Below are 17,427 nucleotides of genomic sequence, written 5' to 3' on the forward strand. Positions count from 1 at the left end.
AGTCAGGTGGGATTCACCTACGAGAGGCAGCGCAATGAGTAGCTCTGATCACAGTCATTTCTTCCACGTACTGAGCCTCACAGCTCCGGCAAGCTGTAAAGTAAGAGTCAACCCTGCAAAAAAAGGGATGGCTTTCCAACAAGTTCAGAAGAGAAAAATACATCAGAAAGCTTCTGGTCTCATACTTACCTCCCTCTGCCAATCCTCATTGCTGCTCAACAGAACAAACTCAAATCCTCAAGTATCTTCTGAGTGGCCTAATTAAGAAACTGGGATGATGTGCTATTTTATTAGAGTTCTTTGTGCTGTCATGCAATGAAGGATTAGCCTTTCCTGACTTGTCCTCAAGATAACAACTAATCCTGATGGCTCTCCCTAAACTCAACAGGCTGCACAGCACCTAATTTCTAACAAAACCACTTCAGGAAGACAGTAATGGGGAAAAAAAGCAATACTTCTGTTTGCTGGATTCATGGCCGAAGCTTCCTTAGAGTCTGCACGACACCAAAGTCCCCATTTCAGCACCCCTCAGCTTAGGCATTAGATAAATCACACAGCTAACTAGGGACAGATTAACCATGTGCTCACAAAAACTAGGTCAGTCTCAAACAGTCTCTATAGCCTGGAAAGGCATGTATGTGTAAGCAGAAATCACACAGCCTTCCTCTTTTAAAAGGATGGCCAGCAGAAAGTCAGCGAGATCCAGACTCAAGTAACTTTGCTACAACACTTGGCGCTATATACAAAGTGGTTCTTGATTTCTACAACAAACAAGAAACATTTACCAACCTGAGTTCAGAAATCACTAAGGAATGACTCAGCAATGTCAACTTTAACCCTCTTTGAAATATTCGGTTCTCAAATATTTAATTATTTTCTGAAGTGAAAGAGCTAGGCCAGGACTTGGGTGCAGATCTGAGATCTGTCTCCTATTCCAAACCTCCCTAACCCACACCTTGGTTTCACAAACTTAAACTGCAGTCTTTACTCTCTCCTTTGACCTCTCTTGACCTCCTCAGCAAACATAGCTACTAAAATTAGACCACGGTGGTCATACCGCACTGCCTCCCCCACTGTTGTCACAGGCTCCCTGTCACATCAGTCATGTGTTTTAGTCTCACACTGAGCCCCATGCATCACCTTCCCTGCCCAGATAAAGCTCTTCTCTAGTCTTACCTGTCTGTCCTCTGACAAAATGCCATTCCTCATTACCTTCATGAAGCTCAATCTCCTCAGAACGGATGGCCACCCACTTCCAATTTATTCTGAAGCCAAAAAGACATCTCTGAAGTGTTTCAAAGATATTATTTAGTGCTTAAGAAAATATGATTTATAAACATCCACCTAAAACACTGAGCATGCTTGTTATCCTCCCTCTCTCTCACACACACACGATTTGTATCATACATTTCTTGAATGAAGAGATGCAATAGGCTACACGCACATGGAGAGATAAGGTATCTGTTGCTGTCAGGGTTTGCCAAGTTCCTATGCTCTGACTTAAAAAAAAAAAAATGCACAAGCTTTGAAGCTGGGACTATATATATATATTAGAGCATCTGATTTCAGAAGTACGGCTGGTTGCTCCTACCACACAGACAAGTCCAGTCTTACATTTGCTGCCTGGAGTCCAAGGCAAGGGTCCACAGAGCAAGAGCAACCGAACATCACAGTCCAACCCCGCTGCCCCACACTGACGGCGGTGAACCGAGGTGCTTCAGAGCTCCCTGCCCAAAGCACCTCCTCACAGACCCCTCCTGCCCTGCTCCAAGAGGTGCTGCCATACGTTAGCCAGCTACAAAAAGACTGAATCTCCTTTTTCGTTAATGAAGGATTTCTTTTTCAGAGGGTAAAGCAAGGGAACTGAAGGTTAGCAGTTAACAGTTGCATCTATCCCCAGTCTTTCAGTTCTGATCAATCGCTGCAGGACTTTTATCTTTTTTTGACTTCTGGCTATCTTACAGGAAACCATAAACTTCCGTTTTGCCCCCAGGAGAGTCCATTCCAGAAACGGTATGTTCTGGCACTGCCAATGTACTTGGCAGACATAATGTGAACTCTAAGGGCTCTCCTAACTTCAGTGAATTTCAGAGTAGCAATTATCTTCAATTACTCCAGATGAAAGACCACACAAAACGTTAATTCAAATCCCCCCTCTCCTGTAAGCCCCCCGCTATCCCTAGTCACCACTGCCCTACTTTTTCCCTCGTCAAAGCCCAAAAGATTGGGCCTACTCTTCTTTGATGCTCACGTTTCCTGATGTGACCGCTCCCTTCCTCATAGCTTCTTTTCCATGCATATTATAAAAAATCCTGTCTCACTTCAGGACACGTAAGAGTACTTGTTACTAGTCTGGAGGAAAGCACTGCCCCCTTTGTCTGTCTCCACACAGACGCTTTCTGCTTCTTACCTAATTTCTCCCACCACCTCAATCAGGACAGAAGGAAAAACCGACGAAACATGTGGGCATTTGCACCAGCAGTTAGAGGTAGCATAAGCTCCCCCGTTGGATCCAGCTGTTTCTATTGCGCTGTAGGACATGAAGCGGTTCACATCACCTGAAAGCAATGTGTGTCAGAAGAGTTTAATTACTGAAGAAATTAATGGGATATGTACCAGCACTGCCTTGATTTCTAGAAGCTACAAAGAGCTCGTATTAAAGTTACCAGCACCCTGAAGATGAGGATATTAAACTCAAAACTCAGCAGCAGCTACGAAACAAGGCTGAAACAACACTAAGCTACAGAGTGATGTCTTTGTAATTCAGATACATTTCAAGGAAACATTAGACTCCAAACGAAAACCGAGATCACCAATACGTTGGGATGGTTTAAATCACAAATGAGACAGATAGCTTGTCATCAAACCCGAAACCTGTTCTCAGGCTGAATAGCCAAGACTGCACGTGGCACCACAAGGCAGTGCACGAGAAAACAAAACTAGCACATCTCTGTGATCCACGCAAGACAAACTAGAAGAACTACTGGCCGGAGGAAATGAGACTTAAATATGTAAACTTTTTCTGAGAAAAACACCCAGCAGTGTGCCAGAAGTCCAAAATACCAATATTCACTAGAAATCGCTTCCTAGGAAGTTCAGTACAAGCCTTTTGTCCTCTTCAAGAGGACGGACTGCGCTCTATATCACTTTTTAAACTGTCAGGCTCCCATCTGTAAGCTTCAAAGATTTCACAGCTCCATTCTTTTCATGACTTTTTTTTCTTCCAGTTTGCTGCATAAAATCTGCAGCTCTGGCTGCTCCACCCTATAGAGGGCTGAGTTTTACAGCTATTTGTCAAATAGCAGTAACGCTCTCGGCTTTGTTTTCACAATGATGATAATCCTTGCCATAAGGAACTTTCATTTAAGAGGCATGTCTCATTTGTGACTCACTTGACCTGTCTCAAGTAAGGCAACAGCTACAAGCCTGGTCACAGGAACCTAAAATCCATCGTGGGCTGCAAACCGGTCCTGAAGCAGCAGCCTGGGTGCGTCAGATGAAGCTCCCCAGAGCCCAGGGAGCTTCAGTTCTCCTCAAGCTTGCACATACTGTTGCTGCCTCTTTTCTGGGGCGAGATGAAACAGGAAGTCCAAAGAATCGTGGTGTCAATTCCTCTACTGTATTTGCTGAAAAGCTCCTGACGGCAGGAAGAGCGGGAACAAATCTTTACAAGTCTCGAAGCGGGCAATAACCGGTGCCACTAATGAAGTGGTCTGAGAGGCACCACAGAGAGCAGCAAAGTGACAGAAACACAGGAAGGGGGGAAAAAAGGGTTTTGAGACAGACTGCTGCGAGCAGAAAAAAAACACAGAGCCAGGCCTGGAGACGCATTTGGGCACACCACCAGAGTCAGAGCCAGGGAAGATGAGCAGCACAGTAAAGACATTGTGGGATCCTAAAAATCAGAGAAAGGGGGCAGTGACAGTCATGGAGATGAGTAAAACGACTCTGGGCATAGAGCCCACTGCAAGAACACTGCAGGGGGAAAAAAACCACTCGCTCTGAGGTCCGGCAGGGCATTCCATGTCCAAGATGCTAAGAACAAAATCCAAAGAGCTGGGGGGTGACTGCACAGACCTGAGCTCCTCATTTGCACTGCCACTTGTGACTCTCCAGAATAGGAAGTGCAGGAAGCAAAGGAGAAGTTTGAGGTTTGGGTTTTCTGAGGCCATGCCGTTTTGTTTGACGAGCCTCGTGCTGTCACTGCTTCCCTTTCGATGGGAACCGTGAAGAATGTGGTGGCTGTGCCCCAGCAGAGCAGGCACAGATAAACCTTTTGCTCCGTCAGAAGCTCACTGAAATACAATGCTTCGCAATTCACATACAGTGGCCTGTTACTTGATGTTCATGAACGTACAAGACATGGGAAATGTCGCTTTTACACCAAGCTTTCCTAACACAGCCATTACAACAGCTGTGTTATTTCGCACAGCTATTGCTTTATCTTAAATAAAATACCAGGCACATTTAATCTAGTTGTCTGGGCAATGAGAGGACCAGATCAAAAAAAGGAAAAGATGACAGGTTTTTAAATTGAAAAGCCTCAAATAAATGAGAGCAGATCTATTCCTCTCAGAAGCAGCATGCTTTCATCACTGAAACTCTTCCCTCTCTCCAAAACAGCTGAGCCTTAACATCTCACACTCATGGGTTACTTCTGAACATCGTACAGTTTATACACTTCACAGAAACCAATTTTAAGTAATTCATGGCACTTGGGAGAATCCAGCAGTACGGATAATTTAACAGAAGCTGACCAAACGAAATAGATCTTGAGAAAAGACCGATCTAATTCTGTCAGGTAGCATTCTTAGTGCAGTTGTGTGCTATTGTTAGCTATTTCAAGCCAAAATTTGATCATACTGAATTTAGGAGGTCTTTGCCAGTTTCAGTAGGACCAAAATGCTGACCTTCAGTAAGTTATCAAATGCCACATGGTACAGGCATTCACACCAGAAGTTATTTAAACTCAGAATGTCTAGAGTAAAAATTTTATGCTGCTAAAAACTGTGGAAAAATGTAGCGATTCCTCATGAACAGCCCAAACCACGACACCAGCAACACATAAACTAGTTCCAGGTCTGTAAGCGGGGAACGGGGAGAGCCACTGTTAGCCCAGGAAGTCTTCATGCACAAAAGATATGAATGAATTACTGCAGCTGGAAACCTCCTTCCCCTTCCTCAGAGGATTTCCCATCACTGAACTGTGAACTGAAACGAAGCAACAGCTTCTGGGGACAGAAATTCAGTGTCAGAAGTTTAACACAAGTCTTTGCCAGTGAAAGAGCAGGTCGGCAGCAGTATCTGTCGTCATCTGTGACCACAGCTCCTTTGTCACATGGGCAGATGAGTCCCCCTCTTAACCACATCTCATAAAAGGACAAAGTGATAGCTGCGTACAAGTCATAAATGTTTGTGTAAAAATATAAACTGTTCACCCTCTCTTCTGTTCTCAACTTCTCCCTTATTTCTAAGGCAGGCCCACCAGCGTTTTCCCTGGTCCTGGAGAAGAAACTGCAGCTCAAGCCCAGCAGGTGTTTTCAATCAGACAGTCTGTAAACACCCAGGCCTCACTTCAAAGAGCCCAGCGTACCCGGGCAGAAGCCCCCATCGCCCCTGGGAGGAGCCGCCAGCCCCCAGCATCCAGCAGGAAGAGCAGCAGGAAACTCTGCCACAAGCAGGCTGGGGACTCTCTTGGTTTTTTCCCCCAAGATGCCAAATTCACAGCCACGTCAGTGTGGGCAGACCCTGAATTTCAGTGAAAGAGTGGTGGCTTGTCTGTGCTGACGTCAAGGACCTGCTACGCAGGCGTCTGCAGGATGGGGCTGCTAGCAAGTGCCCTGAGCAGCAGCGAACTTGGGCTGCGGGCAGGCTGCGAGGCAGCTCAGTGTGCAGGGTGACAGTGCCAGCCACCATGAGACATCTCTGCCATGGCTGTAGTTTGGGGAAAACAACTGTCACTGTCAGGGCAAACATCTGTCAGCCTTGCACATTTCAACTGCAGCAAGTTACACATTAATTGTATCATCTATTTTCCACACTGACACCATGACATACTCAGCTAAAGAAGATAAAAGAGACTTGGACAGTCAAGACTGCAGGGACTCGTGGTCATTTTGATTTAAGCTTATTCTCTTTCTGCCCGAATAAAAATAACTGTTATGAATGATGAATGTTCTTCCCCTCACCCCAAAGTGCCTAATGTCAGGCTCCATTTCTCTCCTTACTATTGCACTTCCATATTTGTGCACATCTCTTCCAGGATGACACTCGTAAGAAACAAAAAGCGTAGAAACCGTACAGTTGGATGGTCAGGTTGCACAGAGAGGTGAGCTCTGGAGGAACTGCTGCACAGCTGTACAACAGCAATCCCCTGCTGCCAGCCTCCCCCACCCTCTCCTCTACCTCCCCAAAAACACACACCTCATTCTCCATGCCCTCATCCTTACCTCGTAGGACCATACACACTGCACTCCCGCAAATCTCCGTACGCATCTTCCCACTTCCACGTCCTCGTGGGTGGTGTACATCTCTCGCAGGCACTCGCCTATGTGGGGCACCATTCTCCGCAGGACTTCCCGGCTCATGATCACTCCTGGTCCCCCCATGCAGAAGTTCTCGCCTGGTTCTAGCGCCAACTTCCCCATCTCCTCCGTGGTGCCGAGGCCAGTCTGACCAAGAAAGAGGGGCTCGCTGCTGTTCAAACTCCTGAGGAAGTTCTCCAGTTTGTCTCCTTTGATGTAAACATCGTCATCGGCTCTCATAAACCATTCGTATTTGTCCAAGTAGTGGTCATGCATGTATTTGAGCATCATGAAAGATTTCTTCTGGGGTGGGTAAGAGTCATCTACACCTGGAAGTGGCACGATGGGGATGGGAATAGAGGTGTCCGAACCCTCACTGGAGAAGAATTCAACCTTGCCAGGAATGGTTTTGGACCACGTTCTAGATTGAAAAAGACAATAAGGACTAATTAAGTATGCAAACCAGGCAGGCAGAGTGCTACCAGAGACCACTCAAAGGAGCTACACCTCATCTGCTTTACAAATTTTCTTTTTAAATGCCTGAAGGGTTATTTTTTCCCATGCAAAGGAGGACATTCACATGGCACACAGAGCAATTGGTATAACACACAAAAATTCTGATATGATAAGCGTCTGAATATCATTTTTGCATGTCTATCTGATAGATAAAGAATTCAACAGGAGTAGTTCACTAGTGGCAGGCGGGATTTCTTAAGCACACTCGGTATTGGTCTAACAGCTATTTGTCACAAGATACAGGGCGAAGACAAAGGGAGCCAAGAAGGGCAAACAATTCACATATAACTGCATTTAATGCCTCCAAAGCTTCCCCGCAAGTTATCCAGCATCATATCCAGCTGCCATTCCCTCTAAGCCCCCCAAAAGCTCAAACCTGTGTTCAGAAGTACTGACTTCCAGAGAGAAAATAGATGCACATTTCACATGAACTTGTGAGAGGAATCGGTATCCTGTGGGAAACCAACCAAACAGCAACTTCTCCAGAGGCTGTGTGGAGAAGCATGTAGGGCTTTGGCAGAAGTAAAATGCTGCTGCCTGTTTGTGACAGCTGGAGAAACACAGAGCATGGTAGCACTAGTAACCTCAAATGGGTCTGCCCAGACCAGCAAAAAACTACCAGAAAACTAGTCCTAAGAGATGCGTGCAAAACATGTCATCCCAACAGATGACCTGGTGCTACCAACACCCGCACCTCCAGCAGCTTCCCCCACACTTCAGACCAGATTTTAGTAGAGAGGAACACCACAAAAGAGGAGCGTTTTCTGTGCGAAGGAGCACAGTGACATCTGCTCCACACCTTCCATGCTCTTCTTTGCCAAATCCAACCCATCTGCGTGGGCAAACTGGGTCACTTATAATGCAGGAAGAGACGTAGGATGATTCAAGGCAGACTGCAGAACGCTGAACCTCCTCCAGGGAGGATTTTCAATCATGTAACTGTTACAGCCTTGCCCTAAAAATTATGAATTTTAAGCTTTCGGTACCATTTTCTCAAATCCTACCTGGGAAAAAGCCGAGTTCATGTATCCTTCACAAAAACTCACAGAAAACTATCTTCATTGGTAAACCAACAGGTTTTGTCCTTTTTTGTATAGGGGGAGAGTATTTTCTAATCATGTTTAGCGACTATGCTCAGAATATAACCTATATTCAAAGCTGAATGTGAAAACACTCTCAAGGTAAGAGGGACAGTATTCCCTCAATGCATCACTATCACTTTTAACAGATGCCTCTCAACATAGGTTTCTTGCCAAAAGTAGAACAGATTTTGGGCAGTACAAACCATCTGAAATTTGAAATCTCCAGAATTAGCGACTGTACAAAGTCTGAAATGTAAAAATATTTCAGAAGAATTATTCCTAAAGTTCCACTAGGAAATGCAAAGGTATTTAATCAGTACTAACTAAACATCAACCTCAACACCTTAACAGTTACACACTAATTCAGCTTTGTGTAATGAATATCACCCAATTACTTTAAAAGCTTTGTCTTCTGGATTTCTTACTGCCATGGGTAGTGTATCATTGAAAGAGTTTAGATCCCAGCTTCCCTGAAGAGTACAGAGTAAAGTCAATGGAAACATTCCTCTTGACTTCCCAACAGAGGTGATGAGGCCTTTAATCATCAGTGATGCAATTAATGCCCGGTACTAGCAGTTATAAAGTCACATCCTGCTAAAGCACTGAAAACTACCCATTTTAAAATGAGACATGCTCGTATCTTGAACTTTCACTAACTATGAAGGAAGTTCCGCTGTTTATTTTCTGACACCCACACCCCACATAGAAATCATCTAGTCTTCCCATATCAACTCCCAATCTAAGTTTAAAAAAAGTTCTTCACTAAAGGTACTTGAAGCGTTCAAATTTTAATCTCATAGAAAGAAAAGGCAGCTCGTCTCATCCACTGTGACCAGTTCCCAATGCAGCTTCAGGTGGACACTTTTCAGACAATCACTGGGGGAAGTTATAAGCTAAAGTCTTATGGAAATTTCTGCTTATTGACTTTTTTTATCCAAGAGCAAAGAACGAACTTTCAGACTTGCTCTCAATACCCGGAAAGATCTGCCTTTGAAATGATTACAAACCACAGACAACGCAGGATGTCTTCTATCACTCCAAGCTCTATCTCCCTGCTCTCCCACCAGGTACCCTCACCTCAGGACCCCTTTACGTATTGTCAAGAGAAGAGTTCCCATTCAATGGGGCGGGAACAAAATGCATGTACATCCATAAACCCTGGCACGTTTGATTCCCAGTCCTCATATTGCATTATACCCCTCAGCTCAAAGCCAGTTTGACCCCATCTTTTCATGGCTCTGGGACATATTTAAGTTCCACCCTAAACCAGATACATATTCCTGCGTACCGGAGGGGCACAACATACCTAGAAAGATCGTGCCCTAACGATAACCACACACCAAGGATCAACGTGCGACTTGGGTCAGCACCACAACATTACTTCAGGCTTGGGATCTCACGTTGACCATGCCCCAGCACAGCTTATTTGTTCATTTCCTGCGACAACGCAATTTCAAGGATGAGACAACTCGCCGTGTTATTTGTGACTGTGGCTTTGAGCATTTGTTCGAACTGAGACAGACGAAATATGCTCCCACTTCAAAAAATTGCCTGAGTGTCTGTGTCAACGCAAGCGCTGCTCAGTGGAGGCTCAAACAATGGGAGTCACCATGTGCTGCTCTTTATGTCCAAGCCACAGCTCGCTGCTCCACACGGCCCCTTTTTGGGAAGAAATACAGAACAGTTTGCTCAGGAAACATGTTGTTGCACCCAGCCAAAGCAGCCAAACCACACATTGTAAAATGAACTGTAAGTACATTTTTCTGACCCTAGCTATCAGCAGAACAAAGGACTGGCAAATGCAGGGGAATTCTGACCAAAGCTACCTTTAACTTTTTTATCTGCTGTTGCAAAAAATCAGACCTGGCTCAATCACAAGCAGTTCGGAAGATTAGCACGTCAACAGCTACGTTTCTTGCCCATCCTACCATCTCCAGTCCAGTTTATCATGTCTGCTCTCAGGTTGTGGGCAGCAACCTGACGCCTCCAGCTCCTCAGGCACGGAGCTCCTGTCTCAACACTTTCCTACTCCCATGGCCCCAGCAGCACCCACTCCCACCGGCTAACACATAACACAGCTTTCCTGGTCACGGCTTCTCTAAGATTTGCAGACTTATATTCTGCAAATCAATTTTAAGTTTGATAATTAAAAAAAACAAACAAACAAGGGAAAACATTTTTAGCAATACTTGACACCCTCCTTCTACCCACAAGGGCTCCTCTGTTACCCTCAGCTGTTTAAAGGAAACGCGGTCACATTTCTGGCACCCGGCTCCTCTATCTACATCTGCAGAGACCACCTCCACTGCAGCAATCACTGGTGGCCTCAGCCAACTTAAGGCCATTTCAACTCTGTCCTGAGAGAAATACCAGGTTCTGAATACAACCGATATGCATACTGAACCGGTGATTTAAAAACTCAGCAACTGACCTGCTCTGACAGATCCCAACCTTATCTCCTCTGTGTAATCTGAATCTGCTCGGTTAAACCGGAGGATGTGCATGAATCAGGACGGCAAGGCTCCCTATTACCTTCCCCTGGTACAGCGACCTGGTTTCTCTCAGTGCACGGGGCACATAACTCCAGCAAACTAGAAGCTAGCGTTAACAACAGAATCAAAGTGCAATTTAAATAAACACAAACATAGATAAATTAGATAACACTTCCTTGTAAGAAACCTCTTAGCAGAGGACATTAGGACTGCTGCAGTGTTGGTGGCTAGCAAGTCAATTTTACCACTGCTTAATTGGTTTTGTGCACTGGATATCAGCTCTGTGTATCCTAATTTGAGCAAGTCACAAGCAAACTGGGTGCAAAGACTTTGTCACAGCTGGTACAGATATTCATGCAATACAGAAAACTGTGTGCACAAAGAGAGTGCTAAAAAACCCCCAGTATTTTTTAAAAATTGACCACTACTCTAGTCACCAAATGTTGTCATAAGTCATTTCTTAATTTAAGAAGACATTTAAAAATCATAGCTTGGAGCAGGAGGAGCACAGATCTGGAAGGTTTTATATTCAGTTTCCAGTGTTTATTATTTATTTGTATTACCTTGCTTTATTATCAGCTCTGCACACTCAGCAGAAGCACAGTCAGCAATGTTACTCAGACAGTGCTCCCTTTGTAGAGACCCAAACTGAAGACGATGACAAAACATGTATTTGGTTTTTGTCTGCAGCTTGGGAACCTCCCTCAGAGGAGATCAGAGAAAACATTTAAAGTTTTGAGAAAGAGCCATCTTGTATAAATATGCTGAAGAAAATCATAATTTGTGAAGAACTCAGCAAGATAAACAGACCTAAAGGACTGATTTCTTGAATACACAGTTCAGCTAAATTTCATGTTGAATCAGGGACAGTTTTGCGTAACTGCTCTTCAAGGTCCCTTCTTTCCAGCAACGCTTCCTACAGGGGAAGGAATGAACTACAGTTTAGCCACAAGAACTGAGCAAGAAAACCAGCACACTGTTTCTGCATGTGGTACTGCAGATGATCATCATGTGAGGTCAGAAAAACAAGCTCTTTTTTTAAGTTTCCAGATAGGTTTAAAAGAGCTTGACAGTGAAGATCTGCACTACAGAATTCAGATTTTGAGGAAGCATTCCTTCCAATTTTTTGCAGGACAGCTTGGTATCTAGCTTTAACAGAGAACCCGAACAGCTTCTACAGCTCCTTGGAGTCCTTTGAATTAAACTCCTCCAATTTAAAGTGATGCCAGTTTTCTGTCTGTGGATATCCACCCACCTTCCTTGTGGAAAGAGGGACAGAAACGGATCCATCATCTGTAGACACACCAATACTCAGTGGGTCGGACTAAGATCAAAGACCAAGTGTCCCAGAGGTTTGGGCCATATGGTTCCTTCGGGGTACATAGGTGACTTTGTTTCTCCATATCCCCCAGGCATCCATACCAGTTGCTCTCACTGTATTTGTTTCATACTGTTACTTAAACATTCTTGCAAATTTTAGCTAAGTGCTTACTGCTCGGAAAGCCCAAGTATGTCATACTTCTGCTAGAGGGCACAAGAGCAGGACACACTGAGTTCTCACTATTGCAACGCTCCAGTACGATTGAACGATTGATACGTTAAGCAAAACATGTATCGCGTTGTCATGATGTTCAAAGTCACTTCATGTGACTTCCTCCTGAGAGGCAAGACTGCATGCTCCACAATCCATCTTATTACCTCACTAGCAACCAGAAACGACCAAAACCAAATACCACCCAACAGCCTCGACCTAGGCTCTGAATTTAAAAGCAGCACAAAAATGTGTTTTGTATTACACTTCTGCAGCAGCTACTGCAGGCTTAGACAGATAATACAAACTCCTTTAGACCCCAAATCCTTCTGGCTGCCTTTCACTTAAGCTTTTCCAAGCACTCAGGTATTTAGATTCCAGTGCAGTCTGTTTCCTATAAGCCACCACGAACAGTGTGGCAGCACGTTCGAAATGGAGCCTCCCGAAGGGCATCCCTCTGCTGCAGGAGCGGGACGGCTTAGCACGAGCCCTGGCCTCATGCGTGTGGCCTCGTGGCACTTCAAGGTGCCGTGGGGACTGTCCCAAACTGAGAAGTACTGCAGCTGTTCCTGCAGAGATCCTGCCAAAGGCCAACATCTCGCCATTAACTGCATTCACACTAGGCTCCTGCCACGTTTCCCAGGAAATCTAGTTGCTACGCAAAAAAAAAAAAAAAAAAAAAAAAAAGAAAAAGGGTTAACTGCCTGATATTTCTGTTCCTAAGACAGCAGACTTAAATCTTCTCGGAGACTGCTTACTGCCATCCTCTCCTTCCCGCAGCTCTTTTAGGACAACTCCCCCCAACTGCAAAACCATTAGCACATATTGTTGCACTTTCCCTGAACTCCAGCCATACCTTAACTCCTTCCTGCACAGCTTTTTTCCTGACTATTTCTTGTCCTTTGATGTGACACTGCGGTTTCTGCTGCTGCACTTCACCGGCCTCCTGGAAGGGAAGCTCTGCTAACCTGGCTGTCAGATGCAATAACTGCTGAAGCTACAAATCTCCCCTCCAAAAACCCCATAGATCTAAAGCTTATTCTCTGCCTCGCAGATTACAAAAGCACGACTGTTTCAAAAAGCTGGCGTCTCCTGAAAATCCAGCAGGCCCGTTTTGCCTTGCAGTGGTCATTTTGCTCGTGATTGATGTTCAGGAAGTGGATTGCTTCCCCTCTTGTTAGGCCCTATCTGGATTCACAGCAGCAAGGATCAGCAAATGCTCGGGTCCCTTTTAGCTGTGTCTGTAAATGGCCTTTGAGCCACAGCAATTTGGAGGTATTCAGCCTATGAATCCCTAATTCCTTTCAGCGCTCTGGCTAGCGTGGTATCAAGGCTCTGCACACGCTGCCACCCCGGGAATGCCTTGCTAGCAGCTTCCCATTTCACTCGCTGTGCCAGCGATTCAGCTCACCAGGATGCTTTGTCAATGTAGTAATCCCAGCAATTGTCTGCTTGAGTACTTCATGGCAATCAAAAGCCATTTAAGATTTCAGGTTTGTCTTCCTCTCCCCCTCTCCCCACTTCTCCCCAAAGATGTCTTCCTGTCACCAGGACATTAGCTTGTTTCTTTTACCAACAGAGGGGAAAAAAATGCTTTCAGCCCTACCGCAATGTTAAGAGGTCTCTTCATTCAGCCCTTCCCAAAGCGGACATCATCTCTAGAGGTTAAACCAAAATAGCAGTGCAGTAAAAAGCAATACTCAGATCTGCTTCCGAGGGCTGAAGGAGCCTAATGCCATTAGCTGAATTTGTTAACTTGTATCTTTAGCCATTTTTTTTGTGTGAGCAGATGTTGCAGATCTGGTTCTGTAAACCCAGCTCTCCCACAGCACGGGACTGCTCAGCAAGCACGGGCAAAGCCAGGGACGAGAATCCTTCCCACACCAGCAAAGTGAAAAGCTCCACAATTAACACTCATCTCTGGACAATGTTGTGATAAATTTCCCTTTCTTGAATTCTTGACACAAAATCTGATGGATGCTAGACAAACTATTCTGCCATAAAACCTGTTATGTGATGTCCCAACAAGACTCCAGCCTTTCCGTATGTAAATGTGAATTACACGGCTCATGAGATTTGCAATCCAAAACGCTCCATCCCACACGGTGAAGAATACATAACCCTGAAGAAACAGATTCTTTCACCCATTTCAAAGCATCAATCACGCACTCTCTGTAACTTAATTACAGGTCTACTGCTGAAAGAAGAAATTAAGTTTCCATTAAAACCGTCTTTGGTGGACAACATGTTTCAGATTGCCCAAATTAATTTTACTGCATTTGATGCTGATATAAAAAGAGCTACCGTTTCCCAAAATGGGCTGGGCAGGGGGAGGAGGAGATGGTCCATCATACATGGTTTTGCCATCCTGTTCTTACTGGCCAATAGGGCCAAGTACTTTTCAACCTGGGCAGGCAGGAGATGGAGAAGGGTTTGTTCTAGTACAAGACTAAAGCGGACGTTTTATTACAGAAAGATCCGCCCCAGAGCTCCTGGCTGCTCCTCTGACGGCACTGCCTGTGCAGCGCTCAGTCGGAGCCGGGGTATACCCGAGCTGACATTTTAGCTCTTAACTCTTTCAGATTTCCCGAGCAGGCTTCCCGCGCAGCCTCTCAGCACTGCCTGCTGGCGCGGACGCCGGAGCAATAAGCATATTTCAGCAGAGCGAAGAGTTTCGCCAAAGCCACAGACACGTCTCTCACAGAAGAGATGATTATTCTGATGCTGCCGAGGCTTTGGACAGAAGTCCCGTTAGCACGCAGCGCTGGCGGTGATACCCAGCTACGGCTGGAGACCACGCCGCGGGCCACAGCGAGCAGCATGCGGTGCAAAGCACAAAGATCATCTCTGCTGCAAAAACGGGTGTACTCAGGTAATAAACACATGGCTCAGAGACCCCTGTTCCTGCGCCAGCTTCATCAGCACAAAGCTAGGAGCACTTTGACTCTCCCCATTCAAGCTGTTTCGCTACCTGGTCCAGCCTTTGCCATAGCTGTGGTGAGCGAAGGCCGATTTTACTCTTTGTTCTCAGATGCATTTTCTGAGTCTCATTCCTAAGCACATGTTCCCGGCTTGGCACAGTGGTCTTTTTTTTCCTATCTAGGGGATTACAGCAGTCTCCAAACTTTATTATTACCAGGCTGTCGGCTCTCTTCAGAAGCAGCAGCCAAGGACTGCACCAGCGTGATGCGGCCATGCCCAAGGTAGGAGCATTGAGGGAAGCACTTCAAGGACCCCGGTGACCGGTGGTACGTGCCCCCCGGCTACGGTGGGGCTACCTGACCCTCACAAATGACTACTGGGGCTGCCTGCCAGGTAGCGGCTCAACCAGACCATGTTGAGTACCATGGTCAAGCAGACCACCCCCTCAACTCGACCCTTCGTGTCTCCACCGACCTGTCCAGGCGACGGAGCAGAGCTTGGGCCGCCTCTCTCTCCTCACCTCACGGCCCGGCCACACGGCGAGCGCCCCAGCGCTGCCCACCCGGGCCAGTGCGAAGAAAGCCGGGTCTCAGCGTGGTCTGAGGGGCCCCCTCGGCTCGCTCACACCTGCCCCGGGGAAGGGCGAGCGGTCCCGGGGCCACGGGGGGGTCCCGGTCGCAAGGGCTCCCGCCCGGGGGCTCTTACTTCAGCCGCTCCGCCAGGGCCGTGCCGAGAGCCGAGCCCACCCGAACCGAGTCGAGCCCAGCCGAACGCGTCCGAACCGAGCCGAGCCCAACCCAGCCCAGGGTCGAACCCACCCGAGCCCAGCCGAACCTACCCGAAGGTACCCGAGCCCGGCCGAACCGAGCCCAACCGAACCCACCCGAGCCCGGCCGCCGGCAGCCGAGCGGAGCCGCCCCCCCCGCTCCCGCTCACCGGTGGGCGGCCACGGCGCGGCTCCGCAGGTACTTCTGCGCCGTCATGACCCCCACGAAGAGAAAGCTCTGTGCCGGCGGGCCGGGGCGGCGCGGCGGGGCGGCGGCGGCGGGCGGAGGGCGGCAGCCCTGCGGGCGGGCTCGGCGGGGCCGCGCCGCCGCCGCCAGCTCGGAGGCGCGGGGCAGGACGAGGCGCGATGCGAGCACGAAGCCCAGCACCAGCCCCAGCAGGACGCTGAGCCAGGCGCGGCGGCCGCGGCCCGCCATGCCCGCCCAGCGCCGCGCAGGCCCCGCGCGGCTCCTCACAGCCCCGCCGCCGCCCCGCGCTGCGCCGCCGCCGCCAGCCGCGCCGTGTCGCCCAGCGCCGCCATGGGGGAAGGGGCAGGGACGGGAAGCGGAGGGAGGGAGGGAAAGAGGATCGGAGGGGAAGGGAAGAAGGGGCGCCCGCCTCTCCTCGGCCCTGCCCCTCGGCACAGGCGCCGTGGGCGGCCCGCGACGCGCTGCCCGCCGCCGATGGCCCCGCCCGGCCGCGGCGGAGCAGCCCCCGTGGAGGGAGGGAGGCGGCTCGGCCCGGTCCCCTCGCCTCCCGCCCCGCTGGCGCTCCGGGGGGCGGCGCCCGCCCGGGAGAGGGGCCCCGGTACGGGCCTGGACCCTGGGGTGGGCGGGGGCACCGAGACCGGGATGTGACCCCGCGACGGGGAGCGGCTCCCAGGGCACCTCCCTGGAGCGGGGCCGCGGGACGGGGACCGGCGCCTCGACCGAGCACCCCAGAACAGGGCCACCCCGAGCCGGCATCCCACCCCGGGACCCCAGACCCTCGGCCCAGCTGCCCAGACCAAGGGGCTGGGAGAGGAGCCCGAGAGAGCGTGGGCGCTGGGATCTAGGGATGGGGACTGAGACCCCGGACGCAGCCCCAGGATGCGGACGGACCCCAGCCTGGCACGGAGACCCCAGGACAGGACCCTAGTTCAGGAGCCGGGACTGGGACTCCAGCCGAGCCCTTCGGACCAGGATGGGAAGGCACTGGGAGGCTGGTACGCCGACCCAGGATGGGCACCAGGTGCCCATGCCCAGTGACAGAGGCCCATCGCCCATCCCAGCAGGGACCCAGCATGGCTCCATATGCACCATTCCCATCTCGGCACGGTCGGGTCCCTGCTACCCAAGCCCCAGACCTGCCCTGCCTTGGCCCACAGAGCGGAGGGGAGGCACGGCAGCGAGGAGCAGCCCTCCAGCCCCGGATTCACCCGGCACCGATGCATTCATGCCACACGTGCTCTGGTGCCAGGGGGAGTGAAAGCATAGGCAGTTCTCCATTTTTTCCCACCTTGCTAATTAAACCAACCAGAAATAGGTCAGTCTATTTCCGCCCGGAGGCTATAATGACTGTTCAACAGAGCGAAGGCGTTGGCTGTACTGGGTGAA

General features: G+C 48.6%; 1 protein-coding gene across 1 annotated transcript in view; it reads right to left on the minus strand.

The window, feature by feature from the left end:
* Positions 1–16,371, minus strand: part of CHSY1 (chondroitin sulfate synthase 1) — a 79,030-nt gene extending 62,659 nt beyond the window's left edge. The window contains exons 1-2 of the mRNA XM_063346993.1: positions 16,004–16,371; positions 6,450–6,945 (exon numbers count right to left, since the gene is read on the minus strand). Of these exons, the coding sequence (XP_063203063.1) occupies positions 6,450–6,945; positions 16,004–16,269 (762 nt within the window). The 5' untranslated portion in view covers positions 16,270–16,371. The remainder of the gene's footprint in view (positions 1–6,449; positions 6,946–16,003) is intronic.
* Positions 16,372–17,427: the final 1,056 nt, after the last annotated feature.

This window comes from Chroicocephalus ridibundus, chromosome 9, assembly GCF_963924245.1.
Source record: "Chroicocephalus ridibundus chromosome 9, bChrRid1.1, whole genome shotgun sequence".
In the NCBI taxonomy this organism is placed as follows: domain Eukaryota; kingdom Metazoa; phylum Chordata; class Aves; order Charadriiformes; family Laridae; genus Chroicocephalus; species Chroicocephalus ridibundus.